The 22,450-nt window shown below is 52.9% G+C and overlaps 1 protein-coding gene across 1 annotated transcript in view; it reads right to left on the bottom strand.

Moving 5' to 3' along the window:
* Positions 1 to 22,450, bottom strand: part of SLC39A11 (solute carrier family 39 member 11) — a 77,681-nt gene that overhangs the window by 49,920 nt on the left and 5,311 nt on the right. The window contains exons 4-5 of the mRNA XM_065648204.1: positions 19,248 to 19,406; positions 4,416 to 4,560 (exon numbers count right to left, since the gene is read on the bottom strand). Coding sequence (XP_065504276.1) covers positions 4,416 to 4,560; positions 19,248 to 19,406 — 304 coding nt within the window. The remainder of the gene's footprint in view (positions 1 to 4,415; positions 4,561 to 19,247; positions 19,407 to 22,450) is intronic.

The raw sequence follows: 22,450 nt of genomic DNA, 5'->3' as shown, positions 1-22,450 counted from the left end.
ATACCCATTTGAAACACTCTAGAGAGGGGCATTAGGATGTTTTTAAATCAATACAGACATTGCCAGAGGCGTTCATCATCGAGCCTGGCTATTAAAACTCAAAATGAATGGATGTCTTCTGAAAGCAGCAGTTTTCTGGACCAAGCACCGTGTGAACGTGTCAACACTATTACAAATACAGTTGGAACCGCCTAAAACTGGTGAACACCCCATTATGCAGAAGGAGCCTCGTGTTATGTAAGTTGCAATGACTTAATGAACCTTTCGGATGCACACACAAGGCTGAATATTACCCCAATGAATCATGACGAGTTTCGTGGCTGGAGAGGCTTTAAACATCATCCCTCCTTCACAGCCTCTGCTCCTGCTCGGGGAAGGAGGGAACAAGGAGAAAATTTATAGGGTGTCAGCAAGCCGCTCATGCTTTTATGATGGGAACTGGCTGTTCTACGGAGGAGTTTTCCCCTTGGCACCGGGGCAGACACAGCTCAGGGCAGCCCAAAAACCTGGGACGAGGCTGGACTTTCTGAAACCAGCCAGTACACCAGCAGCAACAGGGTAAAAATTGAATTTTCTGGCTGCAAGGACACAACCAGAGACAGAATAAACCATCGCCATACGCTGCCTGACGCACCAGAACCCGCAGCTCAGCTCTCGCCCTCTCTGTGCTGGTCCCCAAGGGGTTTCACCTCCTCTTTTATCTCCCCCGCTCCCGCCCTCCCTTTCATCAGAACTTTACCGCATCATTACAGAACGTGAACTGCCTGGGCGCTGATGAAAGAGACGCTACGTGTGCAGGGTCTGCATCCTCGCCTGCGCGCCCACTCCAGCAGCCCTGGTACACGATAACTTCCTTTGAAGGGGGAAAATAAAGTAAAAATGGAAAAAAATGACAGCCTCAGGGAGGAGGTAGGAGATCAGAGCAGAAGCTGGATGATGCTGCTGAAAGGGGTCTCGGGCAGCGCAGCAGGACGGACCCACACGGGGTCTGGTGCTGGTGCTGCCCCAGCCCACCCGCTCCCCTGCTGAAACAGTGCCTGAGCCCCCGCGACACTGCAGCATTTTACAGAAAAAAATACAAATTCTGTGTACTGAGGTTTCTCTACGATGCCCCCAAAGCCCACAGCTCATTTAAGTAACAAGTTTAATGAAATTTCATTTCTTAAGTACACTATTTCAAACACCAGTATCTTTTTCCAATTACTAAACCCATCTGGATTCACTCACTGAACGTCTGCGCAGGAATGCCACGGCACCATTTCCTAAATCGCCCCTCACCAACAGCCAATAGAGTCATTGAAATCGAACCCTGATTCCCCTTAATAATACAACTGAGTTAACAGCACTGGCAGCGCGATGCCAGAATCGCATCCCATCCCCTTGGCACGGACGCCCATGTGTCCGGGACAGATGATGAGCGAGCAGCGATGCTGCTGGTCACCAGGCACCTCAGCAGATGTTCACTTGTGGTTTGGGTCAGCAGCCAACTCAGAAACTACTACTCTGACCTCCCCAGAGCTGTGCCAACCGCTGAGGATGCTCCCAACCGAGCACCAAACTAACATTTGGTATTTTATTCCGAGCATCTTCCAGTCACGTCGCTGTGAACTCCTCTGCGCTGGGGCGCTGAGAAAGTGTCTCCCTGGAGCGAGATCTCCCACCTGCCCTAGGGCAGCGAGGATGCTAAAGCGAGAGCGAAGGATGGGGAACATCACTGCCCTCCCACTCCGCTCCGTAATCTGATTTGGAGCGATGTGAATCATTCGGCACCAGGACGCGATAAAGAATCAACATGCCTCGCTGTTGAATATACAACCGACGGGAGCATGAGTCACAGCTCGGGTTTCAAGGTGCGATGCTGTATGTAAATCCTTTCTGAGAACTACCCAAGAACACCGTGCACGTAGCTACGATTTAAGGGGTCAAACCTGGCCGTGCAGTCCCAGGGTGACCCTGCTGAAAATATTTCCCCTGGTCTTAACATCTGCAAACTCGGGCAAGCTGAGCTGCCCCCGGGGAGGTCCAGGGGCCCTCCGCGGCGCTGGAGGGGCCTTCACCTGCACCCAGGGGGACCACTAACCCTCCCCAGCTCCATCCCAAGGGAGGCAGAGAAATACGGATTACATCCCTCGCCTACCCAGACACATTAAAGACAAGGCTGGGTTCTGTTTCCTTTGTAGTAATTAAAGCCTAGTGATTATCCCACTCGTCAAATACCAAGTCTAGACACAGACTTTTCACCGCAGTTCACACCAAATCCGCCCGTACTCCATCTCTCACGCGCACACGTGTGTCTTGCTTCGCACATCCGCGAGGCAGCCAGCTGTTGGCAAACCCCCTACAAATCTGATTTGGATCCAGCATCGATGGCTGTGAGCGCGGTGGGGAGAGGAGCCGGGGGATGCAGGAGCAGAGGGACGCGGGGACAGAGGGGGCTCCAGCCCGGCTACTAACAGCTTACAAGTGGTGGGAAACCAAGAGACTTGTGGTGATGGGCAAGAAGAGAGGCACCCAAACATGCTGCCGACTGGGAGAAAAAGCTGAATGAGAATTTTTTTCCCATCAACAGAGCAGATAAAGGATGGGTGTGAGCATTGCATTTCCTCCATCTCCCTTCCTACGGGTCTGAACCAAACCTCCTCGCTTGCTTATTGCGGCTACAAGGATCCCAACACCTGAGCGGGACCGCACGGTCGCTTCTGCTCCCAACCTCTCACACAGCCACGTTAAATACACGTTAAATACACATTAACCTCTAACAGCAAAGCCCCTGGAGAGCTGCAGGCTCCCACCCCCCCAGCCAGCAAAAACAACCGCAAAACACCCCAGCCGGCTGCCTTGGGATTTTTTTGTTGTTGTTTTCACAGCTTAAGCAATTTTAAAACACGTAAATATGAAGGAAGGGTTAATGATTCAACAGTGATTAAGCCTGAAATATTCCACTTAGCACCCATTAGACTTCGAAAATACCCGTTCTGTTCCCAGAGCGTTCCCCAGAGCGCCAAGCGGTGCCCAGAGCTGGGGCAGCTGCTTTCTTGGAAGGCGTGAGGAGTCTTGTGAAAATACCGAGTTCGTTTCAGTAAGAAAAAAAAAAAAAAATATATATAGCAAGACAGAATAAAAGAATTAATGTATTGTAGATTCTTAATACCATTTCCCAAGAGAGAGGAAAAATAACAAAGTCTAATGGAAATTTTCTATTCTCAAAACCATTTGCACTGTTATTGTTTGCAACTAAGAGAAGATGAAAACACAAAGGCTCGGCAGCCAAAGTTTCTGAAAATTGCAGGGCTGCCTACCTATTTTCTTGAAGAATAGAATTAAACTCTTTCCACCTTACAAAAATATCAACCCCCCTGCAGCAGCCCTAGAGCCTGCGGGGCTGGAACCGTATTCATGCTTGCACTTGCCCTAGCATCTAAAAGCCACCCAGGACCCAAAGCCCATCGAGTCTGGCACAAAACTCCCTCCCACCCCTTTGGAAAAATCCAAGCTGGTATTTTGAGTCCTGAAAAACCCCACGGATTCGAAACACTTTATGAACCATGCAATTAAGCAATGCAGTTAAATAACAGAGCCTGATTTAAGAGGCAAGTGCTATTCTTCGCAAAAAGAAGGATCATTTCTTCATCTCAATCTGCTCCCAATTGTATTTGAGATATTGCAAACCGCTATTTCGGTTTCTCTCCAACCAGGAAAAAGCAGAGGAGCAATAGCATTAATTCACCAAATTACATTTTCTTTGTCTACTGAGAAGCAGAGGAACGGCAAATCGTGTTGAGTCGTTGGACGCGTCCCCAGCAGCGGGGGTCGGGGTGGCCACCACCCGTCCCACACACCCGCCTCGGACCTGGGGGCATCTGACCAGATGCCACCGCCTTGACCAAGAAATTACTTCTTTAAAATCTATTTGAGGAGGAAATAGCTGCCAACGAGACATTTTATTCCACGCTTTGGCAGCTACAATCCTATTAACCTCCAAGCCAAGGGGTGACAGCGTGACCGCCAGTCCCAGGCTGCGATTAGGGGGGCACCGAGGGTCGGTGTCACGGGGTACCCTCAACACGGCAGCGCTTGGCAGGGTTAGTGCTCACTGCGCCCACGCAGAAAATAAACTTATCTCAAGCCAAGCTGATGATTTCATTTCCCCAGTGAATGAGATATCTAATTATCAATAATTCACAGGCACAGACAGCCGTGCAAGCGGTTTTGAGAACTGAAGTAGAAACACAAGTAATGATTCTTGGAAGAGGAGCCGGCAGAAGGACAGATCCAGAGAGGGAAGGGAAGGTGCACTTTGCATGCACGTGTCAAAACCAATCCAATTTCAATCACATACATGACAGTCTAGGTGCCAGTTTAAGCGGGGGGCTTTCCCCGCGCCCCGTGCCGTGGGTATATGACAGGATGCTTGCCTGGGTGCAGCCCAGCTCTACCTATCCGGATGGACAGCTCGCTCTCGTAGGCCAGGCCATGGGCAGGGTCGGGCTCATATTTCTCTTTTACCACTCGTTGGTCGCAGCTCAAGGCAAACGCCGCGTGGGGGGGTCCGCTGAAACCCTGCAAGGCAAGAGAGACACGTCAGGTCTGTCCCACATCTCCCCATCAGCCTCCTCCCACTTCCATCCCTGGGGGCTGCTCCAGCATCTGTGTGCTCGGGGAGCCGATCGGGGCACACGTCACGGCTGCAGGGACACACGTCCTTTGGGTTTCCCCTTCTCTCTACACACCGTCTAGTTGTTTGATTAAAATGTACACTTCCAGCAGAAACATCAAGAGCAGGGTTAGGAAGAGCTGTGGGCCAAAAGCACCAGGCTGAAGAGGGAAAGCCAAAATTCAGGTGCATTAACAGCAAAAAATGCAATTCCACAAAGAAATGCTATTCCATGAACGCAAGGAAACGCAATTCCATGAACGCAAGGAAACGCAATTCCATGAACGCAAGGAAACGCAATTCCATGAACAACGCAAAAACACGGGATTCCATAAACACAGCTCCCTCCAAAGCCAACCCGGAGCAGACCAGAGACAGGCGGGACACTCGCTGCTGCCAGAGGGTCGAGCCGCAGGGCTGATCTCTGCACAAGTTTAGTTTGCAGTGCGGTACCACGGCTTCGGTGGGGATTGAGTCTGCAGGGGAAATAGTTTGTTCAAAACTGAACCCCTCTGAGCATCAAATGAGACACTACGCTCACAGCCACCCAGGTCAGTGGGACTTGTCCAGATGGCCCAATGAAAGTTCCAGCTCGCTTGGAATGGATTCCTACACCAGTTATGACCTCCAGAAAGAAGAGAGGGACGGCCAGAACGAGCACCGTCCAGCTGTCCATCCAGGCTGCGGGGAATCCAAGCAGACACCCCGCAGGACCACGCTGCTCCCGCGAGCGATTCCCGTCAACCTGGACACGGCTTTGAAAACCAGACGTGACTCAAGGATGCACCAGAGCCTTTATTTGCATAGGCAAAAAAAAAAAAGAAAAAGAAAAAAAAGCCAGAAAACCACAGAGCTGACAGAAGCGACCATGTCCCACGTCCCACGGCAGCAGCTGTACAACCTGGTGTAACCAGCTCTACCCGAAACACGGGGATCAGGACCCCATGTCCCCATCCCCTGGCAGGGCTGGGAACCCCGGGAGCACCCGCGAGGAGGAAGGTCCAGGAACACAGGAGTAGCTGTTGGATTGAATAAATGAACTTCTACCGAACAGCCAGAGCCGGTAACGAGAGCCTGGGTGGGTAAGGTCATATTAAACAAAAGTAAAGGTTAAAGATGAATAACTAAATTGTCTAGTCTCCCATCATTTGCATAATATAGTCTGACCAGCGCTATTAATACTAATCACATATTTGCTATCTGCTCTCTACTGCAGTTTAATCAGGGCGCTTTCACCTCCATTAACCCAGCAATTACAAGATGTACCGACGAGGTGCTCGCCTTGAAATCCCCGGGGAGAGGGAGACCCAGCCCAGCGGCCACACCGGCAGCTCTGCACCTCATCTCACGAGCAGCTAGAAATACAAGCGTTTTCCAGCAAAACCCGGATGACGACACAGTGAGGAAAGACGGGAACTTCAGCATCGTGATCCGACTTGGATAATGCACGAAGGGAGCAAGAATGGAAGCTCTTCTGCACCATCAGATTCGCAGGTTCCCCCCAGCCCCGGGCATGGCCAGAGCCTGCAGGACTCTGTGAGATGCAATAACCCAACCAAGGGGCAAAGAAATCCCTTGCAGGGGCATGAATAGGCAGGTAGTATTCAGTGTATGCCCCCTATTCCCATTGCACAGCTGCAGATGCAAACACAGCGGGTCTTTGCAAGGTCAAGACCACTTGCCTCAAGGTCTGCAGCCCCGACGAGAAGCTCCCATGGCTGTTTTCTGCACCACCGTTCCCAGCACATCAAACGCTTATCAATGTGGTACCGGCCAATCTGCCCGCACCGAAATGAAGACACACTTGAAGATATTTCAGATGCTTATTGTAAGGTCAGGTCAGCGCTCTGTTGGCAGGCACACATACACAACGCCGGCAATTTGAAAAAATATTAGTGACCTTCAGGAAAGCACACGATTTATTCCAACTGTGATTGCTCTGAGTCATTTCAGTCCAGTCGCTGTGTGAGTCCCTTAATTGGAATGTGTCCATGGGTTAAAAAAGCATTAGAATGAGAAGGGGAAAGTCAGCCTGCATTAATTAGTTCATGCCGCTAATTAGAGTTAACTGAAATAACCACGGGGGCTGATTATTTCAAAAAGCCTGATGCAACGAGAGACTTGGACAGGAAGACCTGTGGAGCTCAGAGGAAAACTATTCTGGGACATGGGAGTCCCCACCGCGCTCATCTCCGCTCGCGGAGCTACGACAGAAAGGTCAGGAGATTGTCACAGCCCCACACGGGAAAGCAGGTGAGAAAAAACAGGTATTTTTGCAGACAGCAGAGAAACACCCCACTCCATGCAGCGCCCGCCTAAACAGGCAGATCCTGATTTTGTTACCCAAAAGCTGCAGCAATCCCAAGTTAATCTATATGGAAATACGCCCCAGTGTCGATGGCATCGCCCTGGCATCATGGAGCGAAGGGCGAGCCAGGGAGGAGGACGCAGCTAGTCGCCTGCAGAACAAGTGAGGATTTCGGATTGCACCCCGCTGCCCAGCTGACCTCTTGCATAGGTTGCTAACTGAACAGAATCCAATTTTTAAAAGGAATGAAGAGCAAGTGACCCCTTTAAAAAATAATCTGCTCTTCCCCGCCTGACCAATGAGAGAGAATAAATTAATGAAGAAATCCCGATGACAAAATCTGATGGTCTGGCTTTGGGTAGATCACTTGGTATCAAATCTGGAGGCGCGTCACTGGGAAGGTCGGTGATGCTGCTCTCCCCGTGCAACATCTTACTGGCTTTAACCCAGCAAACACCCTGGAACAGGCTCTGCAAAGCCACAGGAAACAAAAACCATCACGCACCAGCTAATGGCAGAAAGCAGCTCGGCGGGACGGGGTGTAAAGGCTGCGGGGGATTGTGCTGCCAGAAGCCGGGATGTCGGCAGGGATCCCGACCGAAACCAGCCAGACAGCTCCACCTTCCCCCGGCACAGCATCCCCAGACCAGCGCGTCCTCCCACCTCTTCTGGGGGAAAGAAAAGCATGGTTTTGGTCAATATTGAAGGGATGGGTTAAGGGAAGCAGCTTGCAGGCACACACGCAGAAGACTTGAATTGCAGCTCCTCTCAAAGCCCAGGATCACTGTCAATCCCCCACTTGAAATACTGAAATCAATAACTCAAGTGCAACCTTAAATACTCCACACAACAGAAAAAGGCCCTTCTCGCCCCTGAAGTGGGTGCAGTCACATTTATGATTAATGGCCTCCGATGTCCCCACACAGCTCAGGGACACAAGCGAATCTCCCTCGCTTCTCTTCCCACGGTGCCCGGCAGCCCCAGCACGGCCCAGTTCAGCTGCTTGGGGTCGCAACTGGGTCCCACCAGCAGCGCCCAAACTGCTTTGACCAGACAGACTGTGCCCCCATAAATCAGGAATAAACCTGGAGACACCCAGCACAGCCCAGATCAACGCTCCGGCTGCCAGAGTAACAGCGAGTAAACCCAGCCCCTTGTTAATAAAACCCACGTAAGGAAGATGGAAAGCTGAGTTCATTTTCATATGAAAGTTTAAGGGTCTCCAAGTGTTTCAGGAACATCTCGGTTTGCATTTTAATTTGGAGATTGCTAACAAGGGAGCAGCAGTAATTGGCAGGGCAGACAGAAAGGCACCTCCATGGCAATTCTTTCTGGGCTTGCTAACGAGAGCAGGGTCAGCGCTGCCTGTCACGTTGCAAAATGGATTTCTTCCATTTTCCCTCCAGAGTTCAACCGCCTGAAATTTCATAAAACCTAAACCACAGCATGTGCAACCAGATGCTGTGGTCAGAACTGGGCTCCGAAGCCTCAAAGTGCTGCCAAATACAGCGGCAGGGGAAGACAAACGGCACCAGAGATGAGGAACAGCAAAGGTGAGCAGGTGGGAAGCATCTCACGAGCTGCGGGGCATCAGCAGGACTTGGGTCCACAAACCCAACCCAAGCCCTCAGCCCGGTCCCAAATACCTCGTCCCACCACGACACCGGTGGCAGCAGAAGCTTCGCCCACCAGTGAGGATCATAGAATCACAGATGGTTTGTGTTGCAGGGCCCTCCCCAGCTCCCCCAGTGCCCCCCCTGCCGTGAGCAGGGACATCTGCACCAGCTCAGGTTGCTCAGAGCCCCGTCCAGCCTGGCCTGGGATGTCTCCAGGGATGGTTCAGCCACCACCTCTCCGGCCAACCTGGGCCAGGCTCTCACCACCCTCAGGGCAACAATTCCTTCCTCATGTCTACATTAATCTCCCCTAGTTTAGTTTAAAAACCGTCACCCCTTGGATGGATGGATGGAAGGAAGGATGGAGAATAGATGGATGGATGGATGGGAGGACGGATGGAAATCTGCCAGCAAAGCAGATTTGCCCCAGGCAGGAGCAGAGCAGAGCTTCAACCCAGGAGAGCCAAACAATCAATCCGGTAACCACGCGAGAGCATCCTCATGAAACCCCATTTCCCCAGGAGGAACAGACCCCCAAGGCCCCGATCCTGCCCCAGGACCACCGATATTTGTCCGGAGCCGCAGCAGCAGGCGTGGGGGGAGGCCCGGGGGCTCCCCATTCCCACACCGAGCATCTTCCATCTGGCTCCTCCAGCCCCGCATCCTCCCCCGGCCCAGCAGGCAGGAGCTTGTAGCTATGGCAGCGCTGCGGCGGGAACTGGGAAGAAAACGTTCATCCGTAGACAAAAATCTCCGTGTTTTCGCGGCAGAGCTGCTCCAGCAGCATCTTGCGAGCAGATCACATCAGGCTGGGGGGCTTTTCTCATCCTGACAGGGCAGCTGGCAGCAACGCAACACCAGAGCCTTCCCCTAATCACTGCAAACAGGGAAGCTTAAGTGAATATTAAGGAAGGCTGGTATCAGTTTATCTGTAACTAATGTAATTTTATTGCAAGTACATTTTATTCACTGCTAATCATCAGCCACTTCGATAACTCATAATCCTTGAAAATTGCAAACAGCAGCTTTAATCACCAGCCTCTGCTGATGGGCTGCGAGGGCAGGGGGAATAAATCACCTCCTGTCTGTGTCACCAGGAGCGTGGGGACAGCCGGGGTGTCCTGGGGGTGACCCTGGAGCAGCCCTGGCCGCGGGGTCACCCCGGGAGCCGCCTCACCCCACAGCGGCTGCCGGGAGCCCCTTGGCCGTGCCCAAACCTCCAGCTTCCCCACGACCTGAGCACCCGAGCACATCCAGAAACACTAAGTCCGGCAACCACAGGGAGGCAAATTTATCGAAAAAGCAACCCAAACCCTCCAATAAACCAAATCTGCCCTCCAAGAGGAAGGAAAACACATTCCGCATCCCCAGACACAGCTGTTGGGATTAGAGGATGCTGCGGTACCCCTGAGAGCATCACTGCCGGCCAAGCCACCTTTTGGGCCAAGGTAACGTTGATATCGAAAACCAAATGTAAGGACTCTTCTCATTGGCATGTTCGGGGCTTTGGCCTTTCCAGGAGGGAGGAGAAACCCAGCAGGAATGTTGCTGGCGCCCGGTGTGGGAAGGCGGCAGCCGGGGGCGCGGAACGCGGGCGCAATTCCCAGGCTCCTCGGGAAGCCCAGGAGGTTTGTTATAAAACGCGATGTTTTGCAACGGCGATGTTTCAAAAGGCAGAAAGGAGGTCGTTTTTGTAACCTTTGCCATAACAAAAACAAAAGCAGGGGAATGTTTTCGCCACGCAACCTTGCAAAAAAACCAAACATCTGATTAAACAAACACAACCCACCTCAGCAGCAGCAGGAGACGGGTTTCACGCCGCCAGGAAGCTCCGAGAAACCTCAAAACACAACCAGTACGTTTAGTTTTCAAAGGACCGGTTGCTCCAAGTGGACCATTTGAGCACAGAAGCGCTGCCCACCAAAACCAGTTAGGATGCAGATGTACTGCCCAGTGTTTGCTGGGAGGGAACTTGCCCGTTACAGCCAAGCTCACAGCCAGATCCTAATGGATATTTTCCTAAGGGATATTTCCCTCGGGACTGCCCCACACTTCGCCATCACCGCGACGCCCGCGGCTCGTCAGCAGGACACGGCTGAGAGGTTTGTGGCATCAAGTCAGCACTACAATATGAGATTTTAATTGCTAGCAATAAACCTTTAAGCCTCAGATGGGATTAACAAGAGCTTTTTCTCCACATGTTTATTAAAGCCTAATGGAGACCAGCTTCACCTCTTTTCTCTCTCCCTGCCCCCTTCCCACCTTGTGTATTTGTAGCATGGCAACATGTATTTTTACAGCCCTTTATTATGCAAGGCTTTTTGCGAGGGTAAGAGAAAAAGCAAACAAAACTTCAATTAACAGCTCATTTTTACACAATATACTCCTCGGTAATGATTTGCTATCAGTGCAGATTGAATTAATGGGAAAGGGCCAACAAAGCGGGCAGGGGTGGGCTGTCAGGAGCCCTGGGGGGGCCGGAGGATGCAGCAGGGCCCAGCCAGCGATCCATCACCCCTCCAACCGCCAGCCCCACCACGCCAGCGCTGCCTAATTACGTTACATTAAAACACAGCTTCCTTTAGAGCTGTAACTGGCCGCGCCACGTGCAGCGGCCCCGGCAGAGGATGGAGCAGCGGCGTTGCTGAGGCGCAGCCCCGTCTCCCGCATCCCCCGAGCATCCCAGCCCCCGGAGACACAGCCAGCTCATTCCCAAGGCCACGGCTCCTGCTCTTTTTCCTCCTCTCTGCTTCTTACGCATCCTGTAATTACCAAAATAGCACCAAAGCCCAAGAGAGACGCCAACTCCTCGTCTGCGGGAGCCTCAAACACCTTCCTGAAGCGCGGCGCGCGGAATCCACAGGAGGGGCCCTTCATTCCCTTCCGCTAGCGCAATTAATTTGTTAATTCATTACAGAAAAGAGGTGTAATAAGGGACAAGGCACCTCCTGATTACCGCCCCCGAGAAGCTTACCACCCATATCCCTTCCTTGGGAAGCTCAGGCTGGTAAATCCAGGTCTGTTCCATGGGGAGCAGCTGAATTTTGAGCCGGGGAAGGGGCTGGCTGGGGGGAACCCAGGGGCTTGTCCTGGGCTTTCACGGGTTTGGGTGCTGGGCTCCAACCAAGACAACCTAAAGCCCAGAAATCAGGCTCCTAAATCAGCCCTCACAGTATTTATTTGCATCAGATGTACCTCGCCTATAAAGTCTTGACAGGCCTTAAAAAACACATATGAAATGTAAACCAAGAGCCAGACGCCTTCCCAAGCCTGCAAAGAGCCTGAAACGGGAAGAGGAGACTCATCCAGGCAGTTTTTCAGTTTGCATTAGCTGGGAAGCCTGCGGACACGAGATTAAAGTCACCTCACTTTCACCAGCTCACCGATAATTAGAGTATGATGGGGGGAGACAGGAAAACACACCACGAAGATTTTCACACCCTGAGCGCAGAGCATCCCGACACTCCCCCGGGACACGGACACGTGCCCAGAGCATCGAGCGGTGTAAGAGCAAAGACCCCCGTGGGGTCCAAACGCCAGCAAAGAACAAACGAGCCGTTTTCTCCCCAGTTCTCCGGCCGCACGCCCCTCTCCAGCAGGTCGCCAGCCTATTAATAAGGCGCGATGTTCCACTGAATTAAGAGCAAGTGTCTGTTTCACACCACGCACTGCCAGCCACCCACAGCACCTACAAGCCGCCCAGCACCGCGAGAAGCCATTTGCACCAAAGTGCAACATGAGAGGCACAAATCTGAGTCTTTCCAGCTCGTCTTGGAAGCAGATAGCAGCGCGAAGGCAGCGTGGGTGAGTCAGAGGTTCCTCCGAGAGCGCGTTGGCATCGTGCTGCAGCTCCAGATCCGCGCAGCTCCGTTTTCCGCCATCCCCAGGAAAGCAGCTTTCCTCTCCCTGACACTCCCCGCCCAGCCGCGCTCGCTGCTTTTCTGTCAGTTTAATGGCAGGTTTACTTTTCACAGCGGGGGCATTAATTTGGGGTTACGCTACGAGCTAATTCAAAGGCAGATTTTAAGATCAAACAGCCGAGGAACCATCCTTGGCACTCGGCGTGCCCACGGAGAAACGGGAGCTCAGCCAGGTGTTCCGAGTAAGAGCACAGATGCTACAGGAGCGAGTCTCACAAGAGATGCCACCTCGGGCTCTTTGCCATTAATCGGCACCGTGGTGACAGCAAAGGAAAAAAAAAAAAAGGAAAAAAATCCTCGGGCTGAGGATTCCCGACAGCGCAGCCTTGCCGGGATGCGGGTGCAGAGCATCGCTGTGGCCAGGACAGGAGCTGGAAGTTTCCCTGGCATCACCACCAGCTTTCAGAGCCCAGGAGGCTCCCACCACCAGAGCCGTCCAACCTGAAACACGGGGTGACCCTGGGGAGCTCCAGCACCCACGTCCCCTCTGGTCCACACTCGGGTGCGAGCGGGAGCTCAGCACGCACACCCCGCTCTCTTGCTGCACATCCAACCACTACCACCTAAAAATATGAAAAGAAAAACCATCAAATCAAATCAGCAAAAAAGGCACGACGCTGCCCAGGGTCCCGCAGAACCCACCGACACAGCCTCCCCGCGGTGCCGGCCACGCTTCTGGCAGGTACGGCACATCTGGTATTCCAGCGCACGCTTCCTTTTGGAAAATTTACCCTCTTTGACAATTCCAAGCCAGGCGTCTAACAGTAATTGAAATTCAATCAGCAGAGGCTGAGCTGTGGAGGAGAGAAAAGCCCCGTGTTCCATTACCAGCCTTATCAGCCCGTAATACTCGCGCAAGGAGACCGGCGGGGAAATCGGGGCTTAGTCGCGGGCACAGGGAACGGCGGAGAAACGTGTGTCTAGTGCAGGAACTCGCTGAACAAAGAATTAAGCCAGGTTTTCTCAGCCTCCGCTTTTTTACAGGGGGATTTTTTCACCTCCCGGCTCCCCGTGCAAACCCGCAGCCGTCGAACCGCTCCGGATTTCACCGGCCGTCAGCTTGTGATCGACCCCGCAAACCTAACAGAGGTGGGAGGGGAACTAAGCCCTGACTTAGATTCAAAGCATCTCTTCTCTTTAGTTCTAGCTTTGGGGCTTCAAATGTAATGGTTTTTTTTTTTTTTTAAATGCTTAATGCATAATAAGACAGATAATTATAATTAAGAGCAGCTGACAAATTGCACTTTGGAAGTAAATAACTCTTTACCTCCATTAGTAAAACAAAAATGCTTTTCAAAAAATTAGTGTTGCAAATAATTTCACCCTATCTAGCACAACTGGATTTCAATCGCTAAACCCACTGCACGTGGGTAGGGAAGGGTGGGAGGCAGGCAGATTAGGTTTATTTGATAAGTTAATAAATCATGCCCAGGTACTCCTATCTATTTAAGGTTGGAAGGCGAAGGACCTTTCCCAATGGAAGGTTTTGCTGCGTTCCCCAACGAGGCTCCCAAAAAAGGCTTCCCTTCCTCAGTCAGAGCCGGATCCGTCATCCAGAGCCAGTGGAAAAGGGCCAGAATGCCTCAAAAAACCAACAAACAGAAGGGCCGCTATTTATTTTCCCTGAAGCGAAGGAAATCGGAGCAAACCAGGAATGCAGGAGTCGAGCTGCGGCTCACGCACGTCCCTGTCACCCCAACCTGTCCTCACGCACCCGGCCAGGCCAAGGCAGCCCCTGCGCGGGGAAAACCCCGATTCGGGCCCATTTGGTGCGGTGTGGATCTGCCGGGGGGACAGATGCGCAGAGATGACCAGATGCCACCCACGCCACCGCGCCGCCGCCCCCAGGCTGCTCCGGACACTGCTCCAGTCCCACACGCAGAAGTTTAATAAGCCAGAAAACACACATTTTCCACACACAGGCATGTCCCTTGGTTGATGCTCGAATCGAAAAAGCCTCTACCTACTACGGCAATGAGGATGTGCAGCTGATTAACTTTCTAGGAGTCACAGATGAACAGGAAAAAGCACATTAAGAATAAGACCTTGTGACGGGCACATCTCAGAGGAATTAGCAAATTGCATAAGAGGAACCTTTATTCCAATTATAAATTAACACCAGCGACGAGACCCAGCACATTTTTACTGCCTCATGAAATAATTAACCCATCAAATCCAGCTCCACGCAGATCAGGCAAGAGAATATTAAAAGCTTTTCATCTTCGCTGGGCAGATCACCAGCATCCTCGAACTGCCCCCGCGGTGTCACCCTGTCACCCCCAGACACCGGGTGCGTGCTGGGAACCACTGCCTGGTGCCCCCCGAAAAGGTGCTGCCCCTGGTCTAATCCAGCTGTGGGAAGCCCTGAGAAGGAAATTGGGATTTTAAATAACATGCAGCTACGGCCGGAGCGGGCGCGATGGCCTCTCCCCCCCCTCCCACGGCTTCACCAGCCCCGCGCTATTCCCAGCTTTTCCCTACTACGTGACTCGCACAGATTTAGAAAGCAAAATATACATCCTCGAGGCACATTCTGAGCCAAACGAGAGACACATCATTATTAACCAGGAGAGTATCCCTCGAGTATCTGTTTATCGAGTTCTCAAATCCTTCCCAAGGGTTCTCACCAAAAATAGCCTAAAATTCACTGTGCAAAATGCACAGTCCCAGACTATATCCCAAAAAAGCTTGCAAGCCTCGATTTGCAAAAATAGAAAAGGGCAGGAGCACAACGCGGTTATGTTTTGAGAGGGTTAACGGGATCCAGCTCCTACTACGAACATCCACACATGCTCCACTCCTCCATCCCACGTGAAGATCCTCAGCCTGCTCATGAAAACCATTATGCAGCTGCAAACCACAGCCCAAAATATTTCAAAACAGGTGTGAAAAACAAGCCCCAGGCCCCGGGCAGGGGTTTTATCTGCATGGGTCCCTCCAGCAGCACAAGGGGCCAGCACGGAGCACACACCAACCCAGGCAAAAGGTTTTTAAAAGGCACTTTAGCTACTATTTGTTTTAAATCTAAGGAACGGTCCACCCATCACATGTGGCTTTATTGATTTACTCTGTACTTGGAGAAAAAAAATAAAATAAAAACCAACCCCACACAGAAACCAACCCTGAATCTAACTGACAAGAAAAATAAATCCGATGGAGATGGTATTTCCAGGAGAGAATTACAGCCCTGGCTCCCCATCCTCCCACCTCTGATCATCTTTTACAGGAGAAGTATTGGCAGGCTCCTCGTTATAACTGAGTAATAGCCTCTCAGCTCCCTCCCTGGATTATATATTAACTCCTGGTTCCCTGTAACAGGTGCCCCGCTCTCCATCCCCCTGCACACCCAGCGGGTCCTGAGACCCCCATGGGAGCCACAGAGCTGCTTTCTGTGGGCAGACAGATGTTTCAGAGCAAAATGAAGCCTGGAGGTAGAGGAGATGAAGCTGATTAAGCCTCATTATCCTATTTAGAGCAATGATGGCAGAGCCAGGAGGACATCACATGGCCGGGGAGCGGAAAGAATAAAGTGGGTAATAGCAGCGTGGATGCGGGCAGGTACAACCCACGAGGGTTTGTTATCCGCTCCGGCCAGCTTGCTGTCCCCTCTTCCCTGCCCAGGCCGCCTTCCCAGTCCCACCAGCTGGGAACTCCCGCTTGCTGGGGGGAGCGTTTCAGCGCAGTGATCTGGAAAAGGCAGGAGAAAGGGGGTTCTGCAAACCCCGGCTCCACCACAGACCCAGACCCAGCATCCCACCCAAAACCCACCCCGGGACCTGCTGCAGCACCCACGGGTGAAGTCCTGGGGATCCAGCAGCTCCCACAGGCAACGCACGTGTGTGTAAGAACTGAGGGGCAAAAGCAGCCGGGGGTGTCTGGAAAGCAGAGCCAGGGCTGGTGCACCCCCTGGACTCCTGTGGGATTCCTCCAGGAAAAGGGCGGCCAGACCAAGAAACCCAATAAAACATCACACTCTGAAGGAAACCCAGCGAGTCAGCAGAGCTGCAAGACAGATTTGAAGGATGAGAATACTACTGCTTAATTCCAGCATCCTTATGCATTATTGTAGACCCAAAATATCTACTCAGGGACCTACTGCGCTGAACAGGATTTTTAAGTAAACTCTCCCTCAAAGGTTTTGGGTCTTGGCATCAAAGACCTGCATCCCCAAACCTTTTTAGTAAAGGCAATAACATCTCATACACCCCTGCCCCTCCCCATGCAGAAGCCTCCTCAAATACCAGTTGAAAATCAAGTTCTCATTTAAAAAGCAGCCATAAGATTAAACAAGAGTGAAGGAAGGAGAGAAACCTGTTGCAGCATCACTGGGGCCAGGGAGGGAAGAGACAGGCGGACCGCTCGTTAGCGGACTCAGATATTCCAGAAACTACAGCCCCTATTATTAAAAACACCTGAGGTCTGCTCGGCAATGCTCTCGCTCCCGAACGCCCCGTTGGGTTTGCTGTCCTGCCCCAGCCCCAGCAAACACTCCAGGTCAGCAGCTCCCTCATCGGCTCCGCTAAAGGATGAACAAACACGACACAGGCTTCACACGGGGAAACGGCGAAAGACAAAGACATAATAGGTTAAATCTGCCTTTTGCAAGGAATTTAATGACTACAGCTGTTCGGCACCATTAACTGGTTTGTCTGGAGGTTTAACCCTCCCGCCGGCCCCAGCTCTGCTGAGCAAACACTCGGGTCCCGGCGCAGCCGCCGAGCCCCCGCGGGGCTGCAGCCCGAGCGAGGCTTTGCCGCGACCCCGGGGAGCGGGGCTGGGGCGATAAGGAGCCATTAAAAGCTTTTACTACCTGTTGCTATCCAGCAAACCGACAACGGAGGTGCGTCAGGCGGAGAGCGAGCTCTCTGCGCAAAGAGCGGCTGCTAAAAACAGATCCCGCGTCCTGCCCAGGGACAGCGCGCCCCACGCTCTCGCCTGCACCCCTGTAAGTGAGGGAGGGAAAAAAAAAACCCAACCCTGAGATTTTAACAGATTTAGAAAGAAGGAAGACTGGTTGGAAGTGAAGTGCAATGGCTTAACCCTTGTCTGAGCAGCACTGGCTCCTGGGAGAGAAGTCTGGGCTCCAAGGGAAGGGAGACGCATCGTGAGCCAAATTTCTCTACCAGAACAGCCCCGAGGATGAGGAGCCTACAAGAAAGCTGGAGAGGAACTTTGTAAAAAGGAAGAGAGCCATAAGACAAGGGGTGATGGCTTTAAACTGAAAGAGGGGAGATCTAGATGAAATATAAGGAAGAAATTCTTCCCCACGAGGGCGGTGAGGCCCTGGCACAGGCTGCCCAGAGAAGCTGTGATGCCCCATCCCAGGGAGTGTCCGAGGTCGGGCTGGACGGGGTTTGGAGCAACCTGGGCTGGTGGAGGTGTCCCCGCGCGGCTGCAGGAGACGCCCAGCACGGGGACACCCCTCCCAGCCCTGCGTCAGCGCATGGACCAGCACCAGCTGTCCCGGTGGCACATCCTCTCCCGCACGGTGCAAACAGCTGGGTCAGGCAACAGCTCCTCTCCCGTCGGTATCTGAACTGGATTTCCAGCAAGATATAATTATTTTTATATACACATATATAGAGATTGTGCTGCTCCCTGTAAGACTGTCACCTTGCCCACCGTGCACGCTGGCCGCCCTTGTCCCCACTTCATCCTGCTCTCTGCAACACAAGAGCTGCGCTCCCCCGACCCTCCTTCCCCCTCCACACGCTCCCACTCCACAACGCGGGCAGCAGGAAGAAGCGGGTTTTGTGGTCCAACTGTTTATCGACCCTCTTGGGAAACGGCAGCTTCGGGCAGCCGATCAAACACAACGCGGGCCCCATCGGCACCTCGGAACGAGGGTGCTGGCAGCCACGGCCAGCGCCAGCAGCAGGGTCACCGAGAGCAGGAGGAAAAGTCCGTGTTTGATGGCAAGCGGCTTCCAAGAGCTCCAGCTGCCCCACAGCAGCCCTGGCCCCAGAACAACCTGCAAAGGGCTTGGGAGCCCGAGAAGAGGCAGGACGGGCAGGGAGAGCATAGAGACCAGGCTTCCAGCCACCCGACACCACTGTAATTTCATTTATTTGTTCTTTAACGCGCCCGTTTGCGCTGGAAGCGACGCACCGGAATATCAGGCAACTCTCTCCATAGCTGAGGATGCGTTTGACTGTACCTGTTACGAGAGGCTCAGAAAGCAGCGGAGCGGGGAAGGCTGATGCTGCGGGTTCCCGTGGACACGGGGTTACCAGCTGCACGGCTCGCACTCCTGACTCACACGCACACATAATCCTCCCTTACGTTAAAATAAATTAAAAAAATGTAAAAGCTTTCTGGAAGTTTTTGAAAAATCTCTTTACCGACTAAGCCATTCTTGTGTTTTCAGCTGTAAAAATCCAAGAGCTTCCAATTTACTTATTTTTTTTTAATAATACTCTCAGACAGCAGGATGGTTCATTCAATCTTGAAATGCTTAGAAGGTTGGCAGCTCTGCAAATTAAACCCCTGGGCTGAAACAGAAGGTCATACCTGAACTGTTCGCAAAGTGTTGCCAGTGAAAAGAAGAAAAGCAGAAGCGCGAGGGGGAAAAAAAAAAAAATAAAGGAAGAAAAAAAGAGCTCAGACGGCCTAAAGCTGCATTCATCACCGGCAGAGCCACCCGGGGTGTTGGAGAAAACACGGTTCCATTAAATCTGTGACAGAAACCAATCTGTGTGCAGCTTCTGCCACGGCAGAGCTGAAGAGAGAGCTTGGGAACGGCAACTTACCAGCGCCGGGATGAGCAGGTCGGCAAAGTACACGAAAGCTGCTCCCAGAGCGAAGCCCGCGGCCACGGGGAAGAAGGCGAAGGCTCCGAAGGCGCCGGACTCCTCGGCCAGGTCGATGGCCGGGGCCAGGAGGGACCAGTAGGACGCGGCCAGCATCACCTGGGGACAGAAGGGCAGCGGTGAGAACCACGGACGCACCGGAGCCGCCAGGACGCGGCACCGGCAGCACCGCCGGCATCTCCGCCAGGAACTGCTCCTCCAGCCAAGGACACCCCTGCCCGCGTCCCCACGAGCTGCGCGGCCATTGTCACCCAGCAGAGCCGCCAGAACCCACGTCCCGATGGAAAATCACCAAAGGAAGGAGAATGAGGGGTTTTAGCCCCCTTTTCACCAAGGGTGCTTATTCTGGGCTCAAAAGTCCAAGGCGGCAAACGAACCACACGAGCTTGTTAGGGTGATTTTCTGTGGGGTTAGCACAGCCATAACAGCCCTGCAAACAGGAACGGGGAAACCGCCCTCCCCTCGAGGTTCTGCAACGGGAGCAGCTCCATCACCCCAATGCCAGGGTGAACCAAACCCGTCCCGCGCCCCGCTCTGAGCTTCTCTGCAGAGCAGGCGGAGGAAGGAAACACAACCTCGACCTCGTGCCGGAAAATAATAAATCTGGAGCCAAAGCGCCATTTCCAAGCCAGCCGAGGGCACCCTAGGGCTCTGCACGCAGCTTCGCGCCTGCTGGGGTTCACCTGCCACGGCTCGCACCTCGCTACCCCAGACCCAGGGTTCTGCAAATCCTCTGCTGCTGCACGGACCAGCGCTTGGGCTGCTCCTGTCCCGGCGTCTGACCAGAACAGAACAAATTCTCACCCCAGACCGGCGCTGCCAAATCCCACTGCAGCATTTCACCAGCACGTTTGCACCAGGAAAATAAACCTTTTGAGTAGCAGAGTGCGTTTTTTGGGGGTTTTGTTTTGTTTTTCCATTGCTTGCTTCTTAGCAGGGGATGAGAAGGAACAGCTACCAAAAAAAACCCATAGAAAAAGCAGACTTTGGAACTTGTGGGGATCTCCAGCCCAGCACTACGCAGAGCTGGTTGCTCGGGGCGTTGCCCAGTGCAGAATGCCAAGCACGGCACCGGTTTCACAAGCTGATACTAAAGAACATAATATTAACATGCATTTTATCACCTTATCTCTTCCTCCCCTCTGCTGCCTGACGTACTGGCCTGGATTAATTAAAAAGCCATCAGCCCAGCGCGACGCTCTCAGCAGCAGCCGCTCAGCTCCGCGGGAACTCAGCTGGGACCAGCTTGGGGACCGGCCCCGTCACACGAGTCAGCCAGACCAGCACGGATGGGCTTAAAAACGCCAGCAGAAATCTGCGTCAGGCTTTGGGAAGGAGAAGCGGCAGCAGGGAAGCCCGTCAAAGGGGAGGTTCCAGCAGAGAAAGGGCTGCGGGACTGGGATTCAGCCCGGACACAGCAGCAGGAGGGATGCTGGGGGGAAACGGTCCAGCAACCCCCTCCGAGCATCCCCCAAAGTTCCGTTTGCAGGATGCTCAGAAGAGATGCTGCTCCACTCACTCTCACAGCATGAGCATTCACCCACGGAAATGAAGTGCATAACAAACTATTACATTTTAAATTATTTTTAACGAAGGAATGAGATGCCTGTTGCTGTAGACACCAGCCCCTGAGGAATTGTGCAAATCCCAGCTCGCTGTGAGTAAGAAGAAAGCAGGCTGTCATGTCAGGCGGAGCCAGGCTGTCAACTTCATATTTCAAATGCCACCTCCTTTTAAAATACAACCACACACCCCAACGTGGAAACACAAGCAACAGGAAAAAGCTTTGCAGAATTATATTGTCATCTTATGTTAAGATATCATTTTCCCGTGGAAAACAGAGGCTTGACATGGCTCAGCCTCCAGATCCCGTCACCAAAGCTCCCACCGGCTTTACTGTACGGGGACTCCGGGGGAAGGAGGTGACAGGGCTTGAAGCCAGCCCAGCTGGAGGAGCAAACTGCAGGGCTGCACCTGTCAACTCCACCCGCTTGGGAAGGAAAAGCCTTTTATTCCTATACCTTGTATGCAGAGGAACCCCCAAGAACCTACTTGGTGGGGGAGCCAAGAGTCACCGCTGCAGCAGCCACCCCTGGCTCCCCTCAGCCCAGCTCTGAGCTCAGGCCTGGGTTTAGCGACGTGGGTTTAGCGATGTGGGCTTGCCTGGGCGCAGCCAAGGTCCGGCTCAAGGCTTCTACCTCCTGCCCACCAGCTCCTGCCCGCCCCGTTCAGTGTCAGAGCCCCCTGGTGCAGCAGCATCCCTTGTCAGGTGGTGCTCACGGACTAAGAAAAGGGTGAGGAATTCTGCCAGCGACCTGATTTAAATAACAAAAAAAATTTAAAAAATTTAAAATAGTCATCCAGCCAGGGACAGGAACCCAAACCCCATCAGTGTCACCGGGCAGGCTGGTGTCCAAGGCAGGAACAAAAGAGAAAACGTCTGCCCAGGCTCTCCTCAGATCCATAAACCACGAAGCCTCCTGGGCAGCGGGTACGATTTTCTGCACAAAGCGCCAGCCCAGCTGGGAGCGTGGACCCACAGTTCGCTGGCACTGCCACACGCGGCTCCTGCCAAACTGGGTTTGAACATTTCTGCAAAGAGACTTTGTGCTCCAGAGCCAAGATCCAACAACACCGTAAATCCACCAGCTCTCAAGAAAATAAGCTGCGGTTGATGAGGGAGGAACCATCGCACTGAAGGCGGCTGCAGATCTAAAGCATCCCCGGGCTGCAGGGAGCAAAATACCTTCCCTGGGATCCATCAGCGTCACCGGAGACAAACCCCAGCTCAAACCCGAGTGTTGCATGCCACAGAAAATGCCTGAATCCAGGTCTGTGTCCTCACGCCGATGGAAAAGCCACACAGCTCCAGAGCCACGCAGGAGCTTTTATTCTGCAAATACTGAATAAACAGGACAGTGATCTTCATCCCCAGCCACAGCTGGAGCCCAGGGAAAGCAGAAGAGCCCTGGCACAGGGAGCATCCGCGTCTGGGTTACAATTAAAACCCTCTCGTCTCACCTGCTGCAACGGCAACATCTGGTCGTGCTCCTGAGCGACCATGGGGATGAGAACGGCAGGTTCAGGGGAAACAGCGCTTTAACGGTGTGCGGATCAGAAAACCCAACCGCTTACGAGCCAAG

The sequence above is a fragment of the Caloenas nicobarica genome, chromosome 18 (assembly GCF_036013445.1).
Source record: "Caloenas nicobarica isolate bCalNic1 chromosome 18, bCalNic1.hap1, whole genome shotgun sequence".
Lineage (NCBI taxonomy): Eukaryota > Metazoa > Chordata > Aves > Columbiformes > Columbidae > Caloenas > Caloenas nicobarica.
This window is presented reverse-complemented; position numbering and strand designations above follow the sequence as displayed.